Here is a 24,236-nt window from a genome sequence, read left to right on the forward strand (position 1 = left end):
ATCTTTATGAACATGTATGTGGGAAGATATCTGCGTTCCTCTAGGGCATATGCATAATGTGTCCATACCCAGACACAAGCACATTTACATATGTATGCTTTTAAAAACACTCCTTTTGTTCATATGCATACAGCCAAATTTATATAAGCCTAAGAAATGGTACTGTTAGGAAGACTGCCAAATATATCGTCTTTTGAATTCCTCAGATTCTAAAAAGCATTTGTTCCCATCAAACTGTCACCTAGCTTTCTCTAGCAAGGCCAAGAGAGAATTCAGGCCTTACTCTTCACCTCTGTAATTTGCAAGGCCTTTATCTTAAAGAGGAGATGAATCACTCCATCTGTGACAGAAAAATGGGAGAAAGACAACCGCCTGCTGCCAGTCTGCCATGTCACAAGGATGCCCTTCCTTACTGTTTCCATCCTGGAAGTCTGTCATCAGCCACGTCCACATAAAGGCTGTTTCCACACACATCAGTGCAGCATTCTCCCTTCCTGCATTTGCTAATAGTAAGCCTGGCCTGAAATAACAGATTCTTCTTCATCTCCACATAAGCCAACCCTGAGAAACTCTGCTTGGAGGTGCAAACTACATCCTCTCTTGGGGTAGAAAATTCATTTACACAGTTGTATCCACTTTCACAGGTGAACTATGTCTCTTTTTAAAGCACAGAAATAATGGGACTAGAATGTTACATGGTTTAAATCTCCAAGACCTTCCACAACTGATAAAAATCAAATCTGCACTGAACTCTTCAGATTCTGGAAGCAATGCCTGAGCAAACCGCATCCTCCCAAAGGAAGTGGAATATGCACCCACAGCAACCCCTATGCTTTCAGTTATAAAGAAAATAACAAACAAGGCAACCCCACAAAAAACATGGTTCTCAAAAGTTCTCCAGGAGTCTGTTACAGAAAGATTTACCTGCTTTTAGTCTTTTAAACCTGCCAAGAAAGGAAGATTACACCATCTTGGCCCTTTTGTGCCATACAACATTGGGCTCAATTAATCCAAGAATTGGTACCCAAGGTGCCAGAAAAGTTTGCCTGAAAACCTAGGAAAGTTTCAATGGGAAACGACAGGGAGGTAGAAATGAACAAGGGGAAAACACTGAAAACATTATCTGGAGGAAAGGCATGGCAGAAGAAACAGAGAAACTTTTCAGAGTACCTAACAAGCACTGGTGTAAGCTGCCCTCACCACAGTTGTGATTACTGCTGTAAATGTTAAAATTAAGAACTGGGAGGGGGAACTGCTTTATTCTGTGGCTTTTGACATCAACTTTTAGGTAACAAACTATTCTTCTTTAATGATCCCTGGAAACTGGTGAGTGAAGTTTAATTCAATTATCCAATTGTGGCAATTTTTCAGGTTGTATATTTAAAGGCTGGGCATTATTTTCTGCAGTTTCCTGAAGAATCTCCTGGGAAGTACTGTGGAATGTGCATTTTGGCTAGTGCTGGGCAAGGCCTCCATGACGCACATGTATCTCTTGTGCTCACATGCTGCACCCACACACATTCCTTCTGTATTTAAACTTATTCAATCTTAATATATTAATACTCTCGGTATTGGAGTCCTTTCCAGATGCATCCCAGATACAAACATTCCCAAGTCTGGCTTGCTGACCCAAGGCATACACCCTGGACAGAGCTGGGCTCCTGAAGCACTGATCATAGGAAGTCACATTTACCTACAAGTAGATATGATGACACCACCAGAACAATGTCTGAATCTATATATACCTATAATGACTTTGCAAAAGGCAGACAGCCCCCTATCTGCAGACTGCAAAGGCAGACTGCACCCTATCTGTTTATTGGGAACTGGCTCACACTTGGTAACTCCTTTCTGATAAGGTCTAACAAGTTGCAAAAAGAAATTGGAGAACTGTTATTTAAGAGAGAGTGCACTCAGCACTGCACGAAGTGGACATAAATTAAAAACAAAGCTCATTTTAGAAGTCCCTCTAATTCTGGGAAATTATTTCCCATGATTATCTCTCTACTTTACATGTAGCAATGCCTAGGAAAACTGCAAGTGTTATCAACAGTCTACTTAGTGACCACAGTACAAGAGTTCATATTACCAACCAACAATCTTTTCCACTTGTCCCTTGCTTATAAACCATTTTCTTAGCCAGTCAGAAATCAGAGAAACTATACAAAGCAGACAACAAATTATAAAATCAATGTAGTATATTAGAAAAGAATTGTTCATTAACTTTACAAGCTAAATGTAATGGCCAGATTTATAGCCCAATACACTTGCAAGGTAAAAAAAAGCATTTTAACTGCAAAACAAGAAATTAGTAATGGTCAACTTGTTCAGAGACCATTCACAAAATACAGAGTAAAATTTACCTTTTTTTTTTTTTTTTTTTGCCAGTTTTAAGAAACTGACATTATATAAATCTTCTGGTCTGTCTCATTCAATCTTAATGGTCTTACCTATTGCTAAACAGAGATCAATAATTTTTCTTCCTCAAATTGTTTTCCATTGCTTCCTTCCTGGAATACTCACCTCCTAGTTCGATTCTGGGTAGCTTGCTGCTGCTGTTGCACTTGCTGCTGCACCTGTTGTTGCTGGACCTGCTGTGGCGCAGTGCGTTTTCTTGTTGTTTCCATCACAGTCTGGGGCATCCCAGGTCTCACTGAGGGGCTTCCAACATATGGGGGACCTGGGGGACCCATGGGAGCCCCCTGATGGGGCATTCGAGCTCCTGATGGCATCCCAGGTCGCTAGGGAAGAAGCAAAACAGAAAGAAGAGCCAGTTTGGTCCCTGCTTCCTCAGCTGCAACATTTGTACATAACCAGACACTAGCTCCAGCAAGTTCCCAATTTTTACCATCCTTCTAAACACTATGCAGCAACGCAAAGTGCAAGAGATCTGAATAGGAATTTCATGGACACTGTAAAGAGGAACGCTGTGATAAAGTAGACATGAAACAGAGATGAGAAATTCTAGGCTAGGGAAAACACTCAGTGGTCAGTAGCACCCAGGCCAGATTACAGTAGATAGCTCTACCTTCAGACTAAAGCTGACATGGCATGCTATACACAGTTCAAATTGGAGCAGTCCACACACTAAACAAAGCCACAAGCAAGCTCACATCCACAGCACTTCAGATTTTGCAGTGACTAGCAGGTTGCTTTGCTCATAAGGGATGTTGTAACAAGCAAAGCTGAACTACGGAAATACTATGCTAAAACATTTTCCATTAAGAGCCCTTGCCTCCACCTACACTGGAGAGCACCATAAGCTCATGAAGTGACAAGAATTCTTTAAGAAAAGGTCATCTTTCCAATCAAGGCTCTATAATTAAAAAAAAAAAAAAAAAAAAAAGAGAGAGAGAGAGAGAGAGACAGCGACAGTTTGCCAGCAGCTCCTTTAGGCATTTGGAAGTCCTGACATTTATGTTGACTTCAGCATGCTCTGGAGCAGACACTTTACGTGAGACCACAAGCTTAATGATGTACTAGACATATAGCAAAGTCAATGGTAAATCCTAGTTTATATTCCTCAATGTAAAAGACCATTAAAATAATTGCCACTCATAAAACTTAATTTAAAACAGAGAGAACTTAGTTTCATTCTAAGAATTACCAAAACATTTATTATAAATATTTACATATTTGTGAAAATACAGACATGCACACACACTATATGCATCTAAACCAACACATGAAAAAGAATGATCATACATAAAAGTCTTTTGAAATTCTAAACTCCCTCTAGAAAGTCTTCCAAGGAAACCAAGAGGCCATGGCATCCGTTATAGGCAAGTAATTGGTTAAAGTATAGAAACGGGGAAAAAGTAAATGTTTCTGACAATAAAAGGAGTTTTTCTGGGACCCATGCTTTTCAGCATATTCAGAAGCAACCTTAAAAAAAAAAAAAAAAAAAGAGAGAGAGAAAGTAAGGAAGCAAAAAAATTGTAGATGATGTTAAGTTATTCAGGCTGGCAAGGATGAAGACCAGCTTCAAAGAACTGCAGGAGGACTTAAGGAGACTGACTGCACAAGTAAAAGGAGGATGAAAATGGATTTCAATACATATTACAAGTGATTTACATGGAAGAAATCAACCCAATCAACACATACAGAACAACGTACTCTAAGCTGACTGTTGCCCAACAAAAGCAAGATTTTTACATAGACACCTCTATAAAAATCATCAGCCATTAAATAATAGAAATGACAAGGAAAGGAACGGAGAACATCACTGCACCATTGTTCATGGTTTGCCAGTACGGTGAATACCGTGTTCAGTTCTGTTTTCTGCTGAGTGTAGATTAGACATGAAAAAAATACAAAGAATGGTATGGAAAAATTAAGATATGCAATAGTACTCACATAAGTAAAATCAAATATACTATGACTCTTCCACCTGGAAACAGATGACCGAAGGTAATCTAAGGTGGCATTTGCAAGAACTCTGCAAAATCACAAGTGGCCTGGAGAGGGCAGATGGGGATTGACTGTTCACTGCCCCTACTAGTACATAAACCTCGGCCATCAGAGAAACACATGAGGAGTCAGGCTCACAGACAAACAAAACGGTGTTTTGCCACACAGTGGGTAGTGAACCCATGGAACTGCTTTTCAAAGGGATGCTGAAGACATGGGAAACAGGTTTGGCTCAGAAATTTCTCTGAGTTATCAACAGTCAAAGACCAAGAAAGTATACAGAAGAAGTGTTCTAGTGGTCTCTAAAGTGGAATGTATGCACCCCAGAGGGTGCACAAGACAATCCACCAAGGTGCAAGAAGTAAATATTTTTTTGAACCATTAACATTTTTTTAAATGGAGTTTTCATCTTTATCCTTTTTTTTTTTAAAAAAAAATCTGTTTGTTTTATAACGTACGTAGTGGTACGGGAGTTCATGTATAGAATTTATAAGTAAATACATACATATGGAGGGTGCATGCTCAAGAATTTTTAATGATAAGGGTGCACAATCAAAAATTTTTGAAGACTGATGTTCTACACACCTGCCCTTCTCTCTGTCTATTGTAGCCATCTGTTATGGTTGTTGTTAGGGATAGCACTGCAGGCCTGGAGGGACCTTTCCTCTGAGCCAGAAAAGCAGCTCTTACATTATGCTCTGACTGTTACATTTTACAGTAACAAAGCACCTATTCTGGCTGAAAGCTCGAAGCAACAGTGCTTAGCTGCCTCTCCAGATTACCCACCCAAGTTCTCTGTAGTCCCCAAAGCCCCAATTCAGTGCCCTCCCTGATCATCACAAGTCTTAAATATTCTTTGTGTTTGGATGCACGAAGAAAATGGAAGAAAGAAAGAAGGGAAACAATCAGTAAAGAAGCAATGGCTATCACTGGTTTGGGCAGAGAGGGAATGTTGAAATAGGAGAGAGACCAGCAACATCAGCCAAGCAGGTGGATTCAGGAAGTATTCATGTAGGAGACTGATTGTGGTTATGACCATTGAGCAGAGCAGTAGCAAGAGACAGCAAAGAGGCAAAACTGAGGCTCTGTGCAGAGCTGAAAACATTGTCTCCCATCAACACTGAGCTATGAAGACTGCTGGAACAGAGCAACTCTCTTCTTTCCCACTCCCTGACCCAAGCAGAGTCTGCAGAAACAAATGGCCTGGAATGGGCTTCACACTTGAGACTGTATTTAAGATCTTTCTGTTGTCTGTCAATCTACAAATTGTGGCCTTCTTCCAGCAAAGAACAGACTATTAGGCCGGCTGTTGCCTGTCAATCATCCTGGGACATTTGACAGGCATTCAGAAGAGTCAAGATCCTGGACATAGTCATCTCATGTTCATCTCCTCTGGAGACTGTCTGGCCACAAGGACCAGACTGCAAACCCACTCCTCTGATTCTCATAAAGAACACCTTAAAGCCTGGAGAACAAGATCAGCAAGCCAGATCTAGTCTTGATCTAAATTTGAGATCTTTGAACTTTCTTCAGTTCCCTTTGTTAAGCAGTAAAACAGAGAAAGGTAGAGAAAGCATGAAACAGAAAAATGAGACAGCTCTAGCAAGAGCAGCAACACTGTGGACAGCATATGCAATCTCACTCATTTATGTGCCTCACTCTTTCCCTTAACTTCTCATACTCCTATCTCCAGTATCATATACAGATAAAATCTTACTCACTATGCAGCTGCCATCTCACTGACATAAGCCCACCAGACTCCCAACAGATATAGAAATGCTTTCCCTAGCTAAACTTTTGTAAAAGGAGAACACACAAGCAATTACCTTACCTAACAGTTTATTTTGCTCTCAAACACGTGAGAAAGAACACAGTGGCAGAAAAAAACCACAGGTTTTCACAATCACGACAAAATGAAAAAAAAAAAAAAAAAAAAAAAGAAATTGCCACAACACTAGAGAGTATTACAGTACAATTACATCTTTTGAAAGAGATCTGTGAAGTGCCACTGGCTACAGCTTAGGATCTCTCTCTCCCCTCTTCCTCATGTTATCAGAGGAATGGAAGCTGTCCTGAACAAATATCATCCATGGTGAAGGCTGCAGAGCAGAACAGTACTAACACATTCTTTTTCCTAGGAGATCACTATCTCAGATGCTCCTACTCAACCTCCATCCACACACACAGACCTACCCCCTTTTTTCCTCTATTGATTCCATACACATATGTGTTACTCTGCACTACTTCAAACATTACTGGAAAGAGGGCAAAAGCACTGTGGGGCATAACAAATGAGGAAGATCACAGTATGTCCCCAGCTGAAGGAACCACGCTTACAGCTCTCAGCAGATGAAGCAATGAGTTGAGTTCGTCTGTTCGCAAAGCAGCTAGACAAGGCCAAACAGTCCAGCACACAGAGAAAGGTACACAACCAATATTTAACACATGCATGCTGGTCCCTAAGAATTCTGTTGATTGCCTGCATTCCTCACTGCTTCTGCATCTGTAAACAGTCCATCATTGGCCTAGCATACATCGTTCCAAAACTGAGCACACTGACAGTGCAAAAAGACCACCTCCCCAACAACTGCTGCTAAATCTCTTTCACTACCTTCTACTGCACAGCTTCTTAAGCCACACATTTGGCTTTTCTACTTTCTTTCCCTCCTAAACATCCTGTTACATTAGAGAATTGCCTTTTCCATCCTTTTCTTCATCATTCTTCAAGTAAACTTGTAATTTCTGATGGAAGAATTGAAACAGCAGTGGAGAGGTGTTCTATATATTTCCACTGCAGACGTTTTTCTCAAGAGACATCAACATATAATATTGCCTGGTGGCAACAGGTTCCTGACTGCACAAATGGTTCCCCAACAGTGAAACAGATTCTTTTAAGTATAAGAAACGAACTTGTAGACATCTTCTCTCCTCTCCTCTAATAACTACAGGTATGACCTCATATGGCTTCCTGTTTTTTAAATGTCTCTAAGTCTTTTAAAGACTTAGTAAGCAGAAATATCAGTATTTCCATTCTTACTGCTCATCTACTATATTTACCTTCCTCCATTTCCCCAAAGCACTCATATCCTAGAATCAGGGTCCAAGTGCTCCACAGCTGTGACTTCCAAGTTCCACCCATTTTGAAAAATGTTCATAACAATCCAAAAATCTTTAACTTGGTAAACACTACATTTACAAAACTGTGAATTGTAACTTGAGACACAAGGTCAGTGACCACCTTTCTATTTCACGCACGTCCATCCAGAACTCTGAACAACTAGATACCAAACCCCAAAGCACTCAAATGTACACAGTTAAAACAAAAACAAAACAACTATAACAAAAAAATAAAACAAAACCAGCCTTTGGAACTGAAACAAAGCCAATATACTAGCTTTGAGTTCCATCAGCTTGCTGGTTTTAGTAGATCTGATCACACCCACTATAGTGATCTAATGTGATACGGAGTGGATTTTGTGAGAAGAACAACCAGGAGAATATGCCTCTTCACTCTGTAAACGAGTTTGGGAGGGTCTTGGGAAGGGAGAGAGAACAGAGCTCTGCAACATCATGGCTAGAACCAAGAAAAGACTAATCAAGTCATCATAGAATCAGAGAATGGTTTGAACTGAAAGGACTGAATGCTGTACAATGTTTTTACTCCACCAGACTTCTTTAAGTACCATCTCCCAATCACATTTTTTCACTGTGGTAACATCACTTGAATTCCTCAGGCTGCCCTGCACACACCCCAAGCATCTCCTTGCTGAACAAAACAGAAAATACGTATGCAGTAAACCAGTGACTTTGTTCCAGAAACTGTTCTCTGAAAATGTCCTAGCACAGACAGATGTACAGACCACTCTGTATTAGGAAAGTGGAACAAACTGCCCAATGACGACGGTTCATGAGGCTTTCTTCTACCCTTTCTAGTGTTCATACTCTGACAAGATAGTATTTATATCCACGACAATATAAAAATTAGTAAGATATTTCTCATTAATGAAGTTCAATTTTTTCAAACCTAGTAATCTCTTCACCTTACTACTTCTGGTAGTGATCTCTGCAGACTGATGACCAGCTGAAAGAAAATAGACCACTCTTCAATTTGGGGAAAGTATCTCTAGTTCTTCCTGTTATAATAAAAACAAATACCATAACATGCTGAAATATGAGTCCTTGAGGTCATCCAGTCCTTCTTAGTCTGAATAAAGTGTCACCAGTATCTCCATCATCTTAGACAGATGTTTACTCCTTTAACCAGTTCCTAAGAGCCTCCAGTGTCAGAGATTTCACAACTTTCCTAATCAATCTCTATCCTTAGATATTATGACCAAAAAAAAATAAAAAACAAAAAATAATCATTTCCTACAAGGCCTAACCACCCCAAATTTCCCATTCTCTTACTGATGAAGTCTTCACAGGCCTCCCACTATCACTGCTCTCTGAGTTACCCCTCCTTTTGCTTATTTATCACACAAATGAGCATGGCTCCACACGACCAAAATGAAAAAAAGTAAATCTTATAAGTATGCGCCAACAGATTGGCAATACCTTCTGTATTATTCTCTGCCCCATTTCTTAATGAAGCTAACATTTTACTTGCTTTTTTAGTACCAGTGGCTGCTGCTACATACTAGGCAGCCCACAATAACATCTGAGACTTCCTCCTGCATGGTTATAGTTCATTTATGTATGAGAAGATGCAAAATTTGTTTATGAAATTCACTGCTCATCCCCTTTTCCATAACACTGGTGAATCTATTAAACACCCCATACACATCACTGGAAAGCCAGACCCGTCCTTTAATCTATTTTTTAATGCATAACTGGTATTAAACTGTAAAGATTAGCAGAACCTATGTAAAAGCACATATTAGCAGAAACTAAATACGTGTAAGGACTTATTTTAAGAGCTTCCCAAGCACAGCACAGGGGGCAAAGAATAAGAATAACTAAGGGAAGAAAGTGATTTGAATTGACAACAAGTATATTGTAAATACAGATACGACTTGATAGTTTAAAAAAGGGACATAGACCTTTATAGGTATATCTTGTGTATGAAAGGAAAGAAGATTGGTTTTGGAAGGAAGATAAAGTGGTAATAGAAAAAAGAAAGCAAATTAAAAAGGTCAGAACAACCGGACAAGAAAACGAACTTCTCAGCAGCTTCTTGTGGGAAGATGACACCGGCAAGGTCAACAGTACACGGTACCAAAGAGAAGATTGCTGCAATTGAGTCACAAAAGGACAGACATCTGGACAAAAGCTTTGACAAGATCTGCACTATGGATCTTCTCAAGGCTATATGTGAAGATACTTATTTGAGAAAGAAAGGAAAAAAAAAAAAAAAAAAAAAAAAAAAAAGGAGACAAGGAAAACATCCAGTGAAGGGATCCAGCCAACAGGGCGGCCTATGATAGGATCTGGAGGATGGAAGAAACTGAGAAGAGGAATGGCCTGCAGAGATTAATATCTTGGTTTTGGTCAACAGAATTTAAAGTAAAAGCTGGACACCCAGAGGGAAATGTCAAAGAAAGCCTGAAACGTAAGAATAAGATAAATCAGCATAAATGTAGTCATTAAAGCTGTATATATCCATAAAAGTGCTAGAAATAGAGCAGAGAGGGGAAAAAATGACAAAGTGAGGGATGAAACCTTTGAAAAAAATTCCTTTCTCTCTTCCCACAGAAACAATGTGCAGGACCCTGATGCCACAGACCAGGAGTTAGAAAATTGTTAAAATAAATAACTGAAAGAAATCTACCCATTCTAGAAGAACTGCTGAGCAGAGGTGTAACAAACTATCAAGAATTTAAGCAGGATAGAGTATTGCACTTAAGATTTTTAACCATTAAGAGATCTTACATTACAGAGGCATCCTATCTGAATGACACAAACAGGGAAGAAGACATCTTCTAAGCTAGCAATACGGAAAAGAACAAAGGCAAGATGAAATGCACAAGAGCAAAGGGCAAAGTGACCTCAGCAAAAGAACATATGTTTCCAGAAAGATCAAATGAATCCAAAATCTAACTGTCCTTAGTAAATACCACAAAATTCTCCTTTCCATTTAAGTGTTCACATAACAGAATTTTTCTCACAACTTTCCACCCCTATTTACATACCCCCATTTTTGAAAAATAATAATAATGCCTTTAATAACCAAATAAATAATTTTATTGAAGATAAAATATAAATAATTTGAGAGGGAGTTTTTCCCTGAAATGGGGGCATAATCTGATTCCAAGGAATTCTGTAAAAGTTTGCTATTCATTTTGAATTTTCAATTAATTCATTCAGATGCAGACATAGTGTATGTGGTAACCAGACTCTGCAATGTGTGAACTCAGGGTAATGGTTGTGATGGCTCATTCCCTTTGGTAGGATACTGGACTTGAAGAGATAAAATGAAGTTATAACTTTTTTTTTTATTATTTTATCTTTTGTAAGTAATGGAAGACTGACTACCTCAATCTGTTTTGATCAAACTGATTCCGAGATCGGGAAGAAACTAGAGGTGAAGAACAAACACAGAAGCAAAAGCAGAACTACAGGAGAAGACGGTCCTAGAAGAGGTGTTCCAGCAAGAGAACAACAGAGAAGAATCCCTAGCCTCACTAAGGTAATGAAAAGATGATGAACAAAAGCAGGTATGCAGGGTAATACACATATACAAGTAAGATGCCACTAGTAGCTAAACACCCAGTGCTGACAAGTCTGACTCTTCTAGCATCCAGATAAATAATGGAGATAAGTTCTACTACATTTATTCTGGTCCAAATTAAAAATTCCCATGCTTAAGAGGCTAACATGCTTCTTTCACACCTACATGGGAAAGAAGCAAATTCACCCAACTAACTCAGCAACTCTTCCTGTTACTGAAGGAAGACCACTGGTATGCAAATACCAGCAGAAGCCCTGGAAAAGGAAAAATACACACACCCCTTCCACCTTGCCTATGGTTCTGCCCAACTATGGTCATCTTAATAAACTCACATGTCCACAATGAAACCACCATTACAGACCTGCACACCTGCTATTCAATCATTCCTGCCCATCTGCCCATCTAGCAGTGCAGACTAGACTGCTCCTGTACACTGGTACATCACCTGTTTGCTGTTCTCACAAAACCAGAATGCCACTGAGAAGTCCTCAGCCTCGCAAACCTCACCGTACTCAGGATCTGAAGGACACAAGCTGGATTCAACACATCTGGGGTAAGCCTGAATTATGGAGATAACTTAGAGGCCTGCAGTGAGCTCCCCCAGATTTCTATGACCTTTGCACAAGACTGTCCAGCTGATGTCTTCAAAAAGGTCTCACAGAAGGTGCTAGAATCCTCAAGAGAAAACAGACTATCTCTGTCCAAACAATATCTGCACCCATTGGGTCTTATTTTTGTTAAATGTATATCAATACAAGAAATCCAAATGCTGTAAATGGCGATTGCTTTCAACCATTAGAGAGACATTTAAAGAACATCATTTCCAATGGCAGAAAAACAGGATTAGCATTTCCCCTTAAATGGAGATCGAAGCCTTAATTCTTTAAACAAAAGCAGGACATCTTTCTAAAGACATTAAGTATTCATTTAATAAGCATGGCACCCTGAAATTCTCTCATGGGTGAGTGCCCATAGACTGTTACAGATCTGCCAGCTAATCTCTTCAAGCCCCTGAAAGTCACCTGTTAAGTAGCCAGAGGATACATTAGAGCCCAGACTGAAGACAAGAACCAGAGCGCAGTACCACAAGACTTCATCAGGCTTGCATCAGAATTGTTTTTCAAAACACAAGTTTGATTACAGAACAAAGTGTCCTACAAGCCCATTTGGGTCAGATCCAGTGCAGATTCTGCACCATGGTCAGGCTCAATAGCATGCCATTCACCAGTCATGGAGAATCAAAGCAAAAATCACAGCACACAACCCCCCAGACACAAGCCGATATTATCAATGAATCGGTGCATATTCTGGGGGTTTCACAGACCCCGGTGCTCTGCTGGCAAGGCAGTTACCACCGCCCCAAGAGCACACTGCAGGAGCCGATCCAGCCCAGCACAGAGCCTCCAGTTTCCACTCATCCCTCTATTCAGAGCCAGCCAGCTCACTAACTTTCCCGACTCACCACCCCATGGACCAGAAACTCAAAAAGTTTGCTTTTCGTAGCTTTGCGAGCCCCTCCTGTAACTTCGTCTGTAGCCATCAGGGTCTGCTCAGCCTCTCTCACTCTCTCTCTTCCTCTTTCTTTCCCTTTTCTGCCTTTTTCTCCAACTCTCCCCTCTGAGTCCTGCTGGGCTCTCACACTTCTAATAGCGCGGAGTGGGGAGGGGGCCCCTTCAGGGCCTTGCTGACGGCCCACTCGCGCTAAGCCTCAGCTGCTGCATTCCTCCACTGATAAGCCAGAAATAGTTTGTGCTGCCGGGTTCTGTGTGTTTACTCTGCAGGGACAGAAAATCCAGCTTTTTAAACCTCTCTGTCCAAACACCAGAGATAAGCAGGAGGCAAATTGAAAACACGCCTCAGCTTTTTCGCAGTGGCTCTGCAGCCTCTCCTCCTCAGCGCGAGGGGATGGTAAATTCTGGGGCAAGGGGGAGGGGGCAGCCTCACAGCGACATAAACTCGGTACCTCGCGGAGGGAGTTTTCCCATTAGAAAATGCAGCAGGCGAGCAGTGAGAAACAATGGCTTTCCCTTGCTCCCACTGCTCCTCCCGCGCTGCATTTCCAGGCCTTTTCCCCAGGGACCTGGCAGGCAGCACACAGAAACATTCGCTGGCAGCGTTTCCAGCATGCAAGGCTGAGAACTATCCCCTTCGGACAAGGCAGAAACAGCAGGAGGCAGAGAGCTGGGAACAGGGAAGGACAGCGTGTGAGAGCAAGGGGAAAGAAAGAGTGTGAGAAGAGCGGGAGGCAGGGGGCGGGGGGGCAGCATGGCGACGGCACAGCGCCTGCCTCGCTTCCTCGCTCCCAGCCTCACTGGCGGGGTGGCCGCCCTCGGGATGCTTTGATACAGCTGTGACGGATCCATTAGAGACCCCCAGGTGACTGACAGATGCAGACAAATTATTAACACCACAGCTGCCATGAGACATCAGCAGCTCGCTGCTTATCACACAAAGCCCTGCACAGCAACGCATGTCATCCTGGAACACTGCTGGGAATGTGGAGCCCACCTGCCACCCACAGGAAGGGGCTGCCTCCATGACCGCTTGCTGCTCCAGTGGCCTTGGACGTGAGCTAGTATGGCACCGGGTGCTGGCAGCACAGCGGCCATTCCGCAAGCAGCAGCGCTGGCTCCTTCAACATGGCAGAGCAGGCAGCAGTGGCCTGGGGCACGATCTGCTTACCGACAGCTCCATGTGTGTCTGCAGCTTGCGAGGGGCTGATGTTTCCCAGTCTGCCTGACACAGCAATAGAGGAGATGTTGCCAGGTTACGAGAGGGGTTTATTCTATTCCTCTGCTTGAAATTCTTGTCTAGGGGCTGTGAATTTTCTGGCAAGACTGCAAACAGAGGAGAATCAGATCTGAAACAAATAAATAAATTGCTGCCTTCCACCAGTAATAAAAACAAGCTCAGGAAAGGCACCGTATTTGCTAGCAGCGAAGAGCAGATCATGAAGATTGATATAGTATAAACTCACTTTAGGATAGAATAAAGCTTGTGGTTTGATATTGTATAAACTTACTTTAGGATAGAATAGAACTTGTGATTAAAAGTTAGCAAGGACAAAGTAAACAACATCTTGTTATCTGTAGACCTTCTGTTACGTTTAAGCATTTTGTTATTTGAAAACACCCCATTATCCGTTAACACTCAGTCAGGCTAAGACTTGAGATAACTTGAGTCAACTGTCTGTTATGTCTTGTTAATTGAGACATCCTGTTATCCGCCGACCCCCCCAGTTAAACCGAAAGACAACTCAGCATTTTTACAGCCTGGAAAACAACTGATTAAGAAAGTGCATTACGAGGAAGACCTACGGCCTTCCTCCCAAAGACCACTGCCCACATCCTGGAGACCCTGGCCCACAATTCTTGGAAGGCTTTGCACAAGCGCAAGGACTGATAAGCTGATTAGCATACGAAGCGAGGGTAGGCGGGGTTAGGTAATGAATATGTATAGGTGCTGATTGAATATTCATTGTTTCGCTGTATAAATACGAGATAGTTTGTCACTTCAAACATGCACGATAGGCGGAAGGATCCCCCGTGCATCCAGCGCTGCAATAAAGAATATACCACTTAAGGAAATTCGGCTTTGATCTTTAAATCAATTTGGCACCCCAGATGGGACAACCTCTCTGCCAGTCTGCAGGACCCGCTGGGGACAGGACTCCCTAGGGTACCCCCGGGATTTCCCGGAGGGACTCCTCGACTCACTGGATCACTGCAGAGGCAGACAAGGACCCCATCATTGTAAGTGAGTATATTCTTTATTCTGGTTTGGTTTTCTGGTAGACCGGTCATCTGGAACTGTCCGTTAAGTCGGAAGGTGATCTTCTGCAGGACAGTATTTGGTATATACTTTGTGGTTAGTACCACAAGTATATCTGGGGACCTTGAGGTCCATCTGGATCTGGAACTGTCTGTAAGTCGGAAGGTGATCTTCTGCAAGGCAGTATTTGGTATATACTTTGTGGTAAGAACCATAAGTATATTTGGGGACCTTAAGGAAAGAGCTCGCTTTAAGGTCCATCTGGAATCGTGTTGCCTATTTTGGTTTTCTGACTCATGGAATGTGGTATTTAACTCTGGTTATTGTTACTGCGATTTTGTCTATTTTCTTGGTGATAATAATAAGTTTTGTGACGTTGTTATAAGAAAGATATCGTTACAGTGTTACATATTTTGGTTTTCTGACCTATCGCATGTGGAATTTGACTCTGATTATTGTTATTGTGACTTTGGCAATATCTCCTGGTAATAATAGTAGTTTTGTGACATCGCTATTGAAAGATACCTGCGTGCCCACATTTTTGTAAGTGATACATATATTCTGAAATTGTGAATTAGAAAATGGGGGGGCGAGAAAGCAGTGAAATTCCTAAGAAAAGTACGTTGGGCTGTATTTTAAGTCATTGGAAGGATATAGGAGGGGTCCCGGGTGGAGGTGAAAATAAGAAAACTCTGATAAAATATTGTTATCAATGGTGGCTGCTTTATAAGTTGTAATATGGAAAAAAGTGGCCTTTTAATGGAGCCTTAAACCATAATACGTTGCTACAGTCAATGTTGTTTTTGAGAAGGAAAATAGAATGGAATGTTGTCAGCATCTTGGAGGGAAAAGGTACGGAATTAAGTTGGTCCCTGACTGAGCCTTTGGTGCTGGCATTAGAAAAGTACAGGCTGGAGAAAGATAAAGGAAGTGTTAAAAGGGTTGTTGAAGGTGGTAAAGGTTGTGTGGCATGTAGTATTTGACAGAGCTGTTTGAAGTTGAATGAGCAGGGAAAGAGGATGTAGGAATGTTAACAGTTCTGCCTCAGCCCGGGGCTGAGATCTTAAAATCTTGGGTGTTAGCCCTCTGGGGCAAAGGGATCATGATGGGTCCCAGAGAGTTGTCACAGAAACAGAAAAGCAGTTAACTCTTAAAACAACCTGAGTTCATGTGTGAGCTCAGATTGCCGATGGGATCGCTCAGGGAACTGTGGACAATTGCATTTCCCTGACCGACCCCCACTAAAACCCTAATCATCCTGAAAATTATGAACAGTTAAGTAAATACTAAAATCTGGACGAATTGGGAATTGAGAATATGCTTCCAATAAGGTCTAAAAGAAACCCCTGTGGAATTTTTGAACCAACTCTGAAATATAATGGGGAAGGAGGAGAAAAAAAAAAAAAAAAAAAAAAAACAACAACAACAACAAAAAAACAATGGTTTGGACCTGGCTTCGGACGACAAATTGACTAGCCTGTTTCTAGGGTAATCATCGGCCCCTGATTTCAACAGGTCTAAGGGGGACCTGGGGTATCTACCCTAGCAAATCCTCCACTGATTATAATGAAGTTAGGAGAGGAACAGAAGTGAATTTTTTATTGATATGGGGCAACGTATTCAGTTCTAAATCAAGCATTAATGCCTTTATGGAATGATTATGTTAGGGCAAAAGGGTGCAACCAAAAAGGCTTATTTTCGTGAACCTTTGAAGTACAATTTGGGGAAATGCTATATATGGAGTGGTAATTCGTGTCGAGAAAATGGTTGATATTAACAAAGAAGGGTGATTCAGGAGACTTCATGCAGTCTCCGGTTTCTTGTTCTCCAGCTGGTTCTCTTGTTCTCCAGTCCATAAGGCATGGATGTTTCTGGGTGTTTGCTGTTGTTGTTACATTCAAAGTTGTTTGACCAATAAAAAAAGCTGTTTTGAAAAGAACTGCTGTGGAGAGAAGGGTATAAGAGGGGAGCCTGCCCTCAAAGGAGAAAAAAAAAAAAAAAAAAAAAAAAAAAAAAAAGCAACACTATGAAGTTACATCAGTAAAGAAGCAGGAAAAAGAAGTGAAGAGGAACAGGCTGGGAGAATAGAGACTGTTAAGTTATGGAACTTAAAGGATTGTTTGTTACCTATCCTGATTGTATGTATGTATAGTCATACTCGGGTTATTATGTAAAGCAATATATAATGTATAATATGTGATGTATAATATATAATATATAATTATATATATATATATATGATTGTATATTGTATATTATATGATATATATATTATATAATAATAATCTGCAATAATACTATATAATATATAAACAATATATAATATATATATAATATATTGTAATAATAATATATAATATATAATATCTGTATACTCTGTATACATGTATTTAGAACGTTTGATGTTTGTGTGTGCGTGTTGGTGGAGCATAGACTCCCTGCACATCCAGCACTGTTTACTTGCCTTTTATATACCTTTTAGAAATATTTGTTTTATAAATATTACAAAATTCAGACCTCATTTATAACAGGAAACAAATGGGGATACATAGGTTTTTATATCCACCTGGATCTCCAAAATCTCTATTAGGTTGAGATTTGTTAGAACAATTAGAAGTAGAAATTATCTTTGAAAAAGGGAAAATGGAATTAAGGATAGGAGAAGAACAACTAATAAATGTGTTAAGCCTGGCACTAATATAAACAGACCTTAAAAGTGAAATACCCTTAGAGATCATAAATAAAGTATATCCAGGAGTTTGGGCCACTGAAGTTCCTGGAAGAGCTAAAAATGTGACCCCAATAATTGTTAAATTAAAGCCAGGAGAGAAACCTGTTAAGTTTAATCAATATCCTTTGAGGATAGAAGATAGGAAAGGAATTAAAGAGATAATTGATAGATTTATACAGTATGGATTATTGATTGAATGTGAATCAGAATATAGTACACCCATATTGCCAATTAAAAAGGCAGATGGAAAAAGATATAGGCTAGTTCAGGATCTGAGGGCCATAAATAAGATCACTGAGGATATACATCCAGTAGTGGCAAACCCTTATACTTTGCTGACTAAATTAAGGAATAGTCAAGTCTGGTTTACCGTACTGGATTTAAAAGATGCCTTCTTCTTCCTGCCTTTAGCCACTGAAAGCCAAAATCTATTTGCCTTTGAATGGGAAAACCCTGACTCAGGCAGAAAGACGCAGCTAACAATGGACAGTGCTACCTCAAGGATTCAAGAATAGCCCCACTATTTTTGGAAACCAATTAGCAAAGGAACTTGAAACTTGGATACCTCCGGACACTGAAGGGGCTTTGTTACAATACGTAGATGATCTCTTAATAGCTACCAAGACTAAAGAGAGTTGTATTCAATGGACTATAAGTCTCCTTAATTTTCTGGGTTTAAATGGATATCGAGTCTCTCAACAGAAAGTCCAGCTGGTTCAACAAAGTGTGACCTATCTGGGATTTGGAATTTCGGGAGGTCAGCGAGAACTAGGAACTGAACATAAGGAAGTCATTTGCCGGACTCCAGAACCCCAAACGGTAAAGGAGCTACGAACCTTTCTAGGAATGACAGGTTGGTGTCGCCTTTGGATTTATAATTATGGACTAATGGTAAAGCCTCTATATGAATTGATAAAGAGTAATCAGTCAAAGTTAGTCTGGACTGGAGAAGCACGAAATGCCTTTAAACAACTTAAACGAGAATTGACGCAAGCTCCGGCTTTGGGATTACCGGATCTCTCGAAACACTTTTGGTTGTTTTCTCATGAGAGACAAGGGATAGCTTTGGGAGTACTAGCACAAAGATTGGGTCCCTATAAACGAGCAGTAGCTTACTTCTCTAAACAATTAGATGAAGTAAGTAAAGGATGGCCCGGATGCCTTCGAGCTGTTGCAGCTGTTGTTATCAATATACAAGAAGCTCGGAAGTTTACAATGGGACAGAAAATGACAGTGTTAGTCTCCCATATGGTCTCAACAGTTTTTGGAACAAAAAGGAAACCATTGGCTTTCACCACAAAGATTTTTAAATTATCAAGCAATATTAGTAGAACAAGATGATGTGGAAATTGTGGTCACTAACATCGTAAATCCAGCTTCTTTCCTTAGCGGAACTCTGGATGAACCTATAACTCATGATTGTATAGAAACAATGGAGACTGTGTATTCTAGTTGACCCGATCTTAAGGAAGAACCTTTAGAAGATGCTGATGAATCTTGGTATACTGATGGGAGCAGCTTTGTAAAACAAGGACAACGTAAGGCAGGATATGCTGTTACAACTGCTCAACAGGTAATCGAATCTAAACCATTACCCCCTGGGACATCCGCCCAGAAAGCAGAGATAATTGCTCTTACACGAGCACTGGAACTAGCAGCAGGAAGGAAAATAAATATTTGGACAGACTCTAAATATGCATTCGGCGTGGTACATGCTCATGGAGCAATTTGGAAAGAAAGTGGATTGCTGACTGCTCAGGGAAAACAGAAAAAAAAAAAAAAAAAAAAAAAAAAAAAACCCATGCTGAAGAAATTTTAAAATTGTTAGAGGCTGTAAAACAATCAGAAAAGGTAGCTATCATTCATTGTCAAGGACACCAAAAGGGAACGCTGACTTTGAAATTGGAAATCGATTGGCAGATCAGGAGGCTAAACAGGCAGCTGAAATAACTGAGGTGAAGACATCGTCTTTAATACCAGACAGTAAAATCCAAACTATATACATGAACATTTGAAAGGTAAAATGAAACCAGATAGATGAGTATATTTAAAAGATAACTGTGTAATAATACCCTCTAATTTGACATGGCCCATAGTTCTTACGGAACACAATAAAACACATTGGGGAAAACAAGTAACTCAACAATGTAGCATCTGTTTATTTAATAACCCCAATACCAGGAATAGAATAAAATTTGGAATAATCAGTAAAGGAAATTTATCTGGGACAACAGTGGTAAATTGATTTTTTCGAAACTCCCTAGAAAAGGGGGGTATTGTTATTTTCTGGTTCTGACTGACACGTTTTCAGGATGGCCCGAAACTTTTCCTTGTCGAACAAATAAAGCAAGAGAAGTGGTTAAAGTCTTGTTAAATGAAATAATACCACGCTACGGGATTCCAGTAGCAATGTCTTCTGATAGAGGTTCACATTTTTGTGCACAAGTGGTGCAACAGATAAGTAAGATCTTAAAGATAGATTGGCAACTGCATACTCCTTATAGACCACAGGCAAGTGGACAGGTAGAAAAAATGAACCATTTAATTAAACAACAAATAGCTAAAATTGGACAAGAGGCTAATTTGTCATGGCCTCAATCCCTCCCTTTAGCATTACTCAGAATTAGAGTTAAACCTAGAGTAAAAGAGAATTTGAGCCCCTTTGAAATTTTGTATGGAAGGCCATATCAATTTCTGTTTAGCGGAGAGGATCTAACGCAGCTGGGATCAGAATATTTATATACTTATATAACTGCACTTCAAAAACAATTAAATAAAGTACATAAATTTGTTTTAGGGACCAGGGCTAGAGGGTTGGATCAACCAATCCACCCCTTTAAGCCTGGGGACTATATATATATAAAGACTTTTTCAGGACAACCCCTAGAGGAAAAATGGAATGGACCGTATCAAGTGTTGCTGACAACTCACACTGCTATCAAGATTAGAGAACAAGCTGCTTGGATCCACTATTCCCGAGTGAAGAAGGCTCCAGGAGCTCCTTGGAAAGTAACACTAGGTGACGATGAACTGAAACTAAAGCTTAGTCGAACAAAATGAGGACATTATGGTCGGGAGTATTTGGTAATATGGTTGGCAGAAAATTTGTTCATAGAATTGTTTTGTTTTTATGGCTTATAGTTGTAATTGTGATTCAAGAAGGTGCCTCTGTGATAATAGAGAATGGAGGGTAGCCTTGAACTAAAGCCGTAACAACAGAGGATAAGAACTTTAATGGAAAGTTAGCAGTTATGGTCATCTGGCGAACAAATGGTAACTATTTATGTAAACCATCAGAATGGCAAAAATTAGGAGCACAAGATAATGTATCCTTAGCTCTTAGTTGTATGCAAGCACAGTTATGGTTACAGGCAATGGCTGCCTTGATCATTAGGGAAGGAAGTGAAGGCATTTTTCCAGCTGAAGTCCGAAAGGCAGTCTGGGACAATACCAATGATTTTGAAAAGAAGTTCCAGTCTTGGTGGACCCTGGTGAATTTTACTTATGATCCCGTTGTTAACATGGCTACTGCCTTCGTGCTTACTATACGTAATGCCACAGTTCATGTTATTCACCCGATCCTTGCACTAGGATTAAACCATGAGAAGACAGTGCTTTATCCTTCGGAGCATAGAACATGGGCACGGATGGAGAATGGGAAATGGCAGTCTGTAAATCTAGAATCATGTGTTACACGGGAACAACAAGGATTTATTTGTGAAAGTAATACAATTGATGCTCAGGATGTATGTTTTGACACAGAGCAAGGTATCTGCCACTTTGAAATTCATCCAAATACTAGTCTAAAGACTGTGCTTGTATATGTTGGTCAAGGGTGCGTGTGTTTAAGAACTGCTTGTGATTTTGTAGAAATAGACAAGGAGAATATAACTCTCCATAACAGAAATCATTCTAATTTTTGTATTTGTAACTTTGTTAGAATCGTCGGGTGTGATTTTCTATATTTGGCACCAGTGGTATCCCACCAGCTGATCAAGTCTAACAACACAATGTATCATAAGTTACTACCTACACCTATTGGGATAAACCTCACACTAGTGAAGCAACTAGTTAGACACCAAGACCTGATTAGAATTTTAAAAGGTATTCAGGAAAGTGGAGAGAAGACTCTAATTACTGTCCATCATGATACAAAGGAAATAAGCAGAGTTTTGCAAAGGGTAAAACGGGACACAAGTCACAACTGGTGGGATACACTTTTTGGATGGTCGCCAACTGTAACTGGAATTTTGAACACATTGAGTCACCCAATTATTGTTTTATTGATATTAGTTGGTATAAGTTTAATATTGTCTTTTGTGTTACTTGTTTGGAATTGGAAATTGTTACGACGAATGTCCATGTTAACCTCCTTGACAAATGTGCATGGTAAGGTATTGAGGGGTACATATCATAAAGACTGGGAAGAAAATTTTCGTATTAAGTAAAAGAATTTACTAGATTTTCCAGAAAAGGGGGGAATGATATAGTATAAACTCACTTTAGGATAGAATAAAGCTTGTGGTTTGATATTGTATAAACTTACTTTAGGATAGAATAGAACTTGTGATTAAAAGTTAGCAAGGACAAAGTAAACAACATCTTGTTATCTGTAGACCTTCTGTTACGTTTAAGCATTTTGTTATTTGAAAACACCCCATTATCCGTTAACACTCAGTCAGGCTAAGACTTGAGATAACTTGAGTCAACTGTCTGTTATGTCTTGTTAATTGAGACATCCTGTTATCCGCCGACCCCCCCAGTTAAACCGAAAGACAACTCAGCATTTTTACAGCCTGGAAAACAACTGATTAAGAAAGTGCATTACGAGGAAGACCTACGGCCTTCCTCCCAAAGACCACTGCCCACATCCTGGAGACCCTGGCCCACAATTCTTGGAAGGCTTTGCACAAGCGCAAGGACTGATAAGCTGATTAGCATACGAAGCGAGGGTAGGCGGGGTTAGGTAATGAATATGTATAGGTGCTGATTGAATATTCATTGTTTCGCTGTATAAATACGAGATAGTTTGTCACTTCAAACATGCACGATAGGCGGAAGGATCCCCCGTGCATCCAGCGCTGCAATAAAGAATATACCACTTAAGGAAATTCGGCTTTGATCTTTAAATCAAGATCATACGGCCTTTTGAACATGGGGATGAAGACAACAATCTCCACTGATTCTCAGGGTGACCCCAACCCAGGCACTGCTGTGTTGCGATACCCACAGGAATTACAGAAATTTCGGGAGAGTGGGTGTTACATCTCCCCTCCCCCTCTCAGTCCTTCAGAAGCAGTATGCCTCGCAAAGCAGCACAACCTTATTCAGGACATGAACTAAATGGTTCCTGAGGTTCTGGTTGACTGGAACTGATGGTACTTGTGATCTGGAACCAAACTGTTACGTGTCAGCATGCTTGGCAAGGTGGCACTGGGACTGTGTACTCAAGTTTTTTTTAGATCACGAGAACTCACAGTTAACACTGGCTCCCATCTTGTGAGCCCCTTCTCAACCTCCCTGCAAGACGACAGGCTTTTTCTTTAAAGTCCACACCAACATTCGGCTGCCGCACTTGGTGGGGAAGCGGCAGCTTTCCCTGCGGTGGGGCTACCGACCCGAGCCCGTGCAGAGCCTGCTACTCCCGTCCCTGACGAGGAACCCCGTTACCACGCTACTTCACGAAATGGCCCCGCGCAGCTCGAGGCACGCTCAAGTAGCGGTTTGCTCCAGAAGGCTTCAGGCAAACAACCGCCAGCAGCCCCGAGCGCCTGCGAGCCGCAGCGCCGCCCGGCCGCGCCGCACCCCGCGGCTCGGGCCCCGCGCACCACGAGGCCCTGCCCGCCCCCCGCAGGGCTCCGCGCCGCAGGACGAGGCCGGCGGGCGAGGCCGCCGCCGCCCCCCCGCCCCCGGCCGCGGCTGTGGCGGGGCGCGGTTGCCGGCTGCGGCGCGGCGCGCAGTCCCCCCTCGCGTCCCCCCGCGCTCCTCCGCCAGCACCATCGGCACCGAATGGCAACGGCGCGCCCGGCACGGGCAGGGCGTGCGCCAGCCGCGGTCCCGAGCGCGCCGCGGTCGGGCGCCGAGCCGAGCCGGGCCGAGCCGGGCCGGGCCGTGCCGCCCGCCCGGGGCCGCGCCGGACCCAAGCGGGCCCCGGCCGGGCCGCCCGCAGGCCCCGAGCGCGGCCGCGCGCATGCCCGGCGCGGCTGCCGTGAAGGTCAGCCGTGGCCTAGCGGGGGACGCGCGGGCGGAGGCGGCCGGGCAGGCGGGAGGGAGCGGCCTTAACCCCTGCCGCGCCGAGCCGGCGCCCCGGGGGCTGCGACCGGCAGCGAGAGCCCGCACGCCCCGGGGCGGCCGGGGTGTGGAGCGAGGTGCGGGGCCGCGTGGCCCGGCGGGGGGGGGGGCGACGCTGCGCGGGCCGGGGACGGCTCCGCCGGTCCGCTGGGGACGGGGCCCGGGGCCGCGGGCAGCGCCGGGCCGGAGCCGCCCCCGAGAAGGCGCCGCCGAAGCCGGGCTGCGGGGAGCGGGCAGAGCGGACACGCTGCGAGCCCCGGCCCCGCGCCCGCCTTCCGAGGCCGGCCCCGGGCGCGGCCGGCAGCGCTGCCCCCAGTGCTCGCTGCACGGGCTCCGGCCCCGGCCCGGTCCTGCGTGGCCAGCGCT

The 24,236-nt window shown here is 42.3% G+C and overlaps 1 protein-coding gene across 4 annotated transcripts in view; it reads right to left on the bottom strand.

Annotated features, from left to right (window-relative positions):
- SMARCD3 (SWI/SNF related BAF chromatin remodeling complex subunit D3) overlaps positions 1 to 24,236 on the bottom strand; it is a 98,649-nt gene that overhangs the window by 45,502 nt on the left and 28,911 nt on the right. For 2 of the 4 annotated variants that reach the window (XM_084281403.1, XM_084281404.1), the window contains exon 3: positions 2,524 to 2,741. In XM_084281403.1, the coding sequence (XP_084137529.1) occupies positions 2,524 to 2,732 (209 nt within the window). In that variant the 5' untranslated portion in view covers positions 2,733 to 2,741. Of the gene's footprint in view, positions 1 to 2,523; positions 2,742 to 12,539; positions 12,678 to 13,759; positions 13,803 to 24,236 lie in introns of those variants that run through there. The other 2 variants (XM_084281402.1, XM_084281401.1) reach the window with 2 other exon arrangements.

Source organism: Netta rufina (assembly GCF_964035555.1).
Source record: "Netta rufina genome assembly, chromosome: 2".
NCBI lineage: Eukaryota > Metazoa > Chordata > Aves > Anseriformes > Anatidae > Netta > Netta rufina.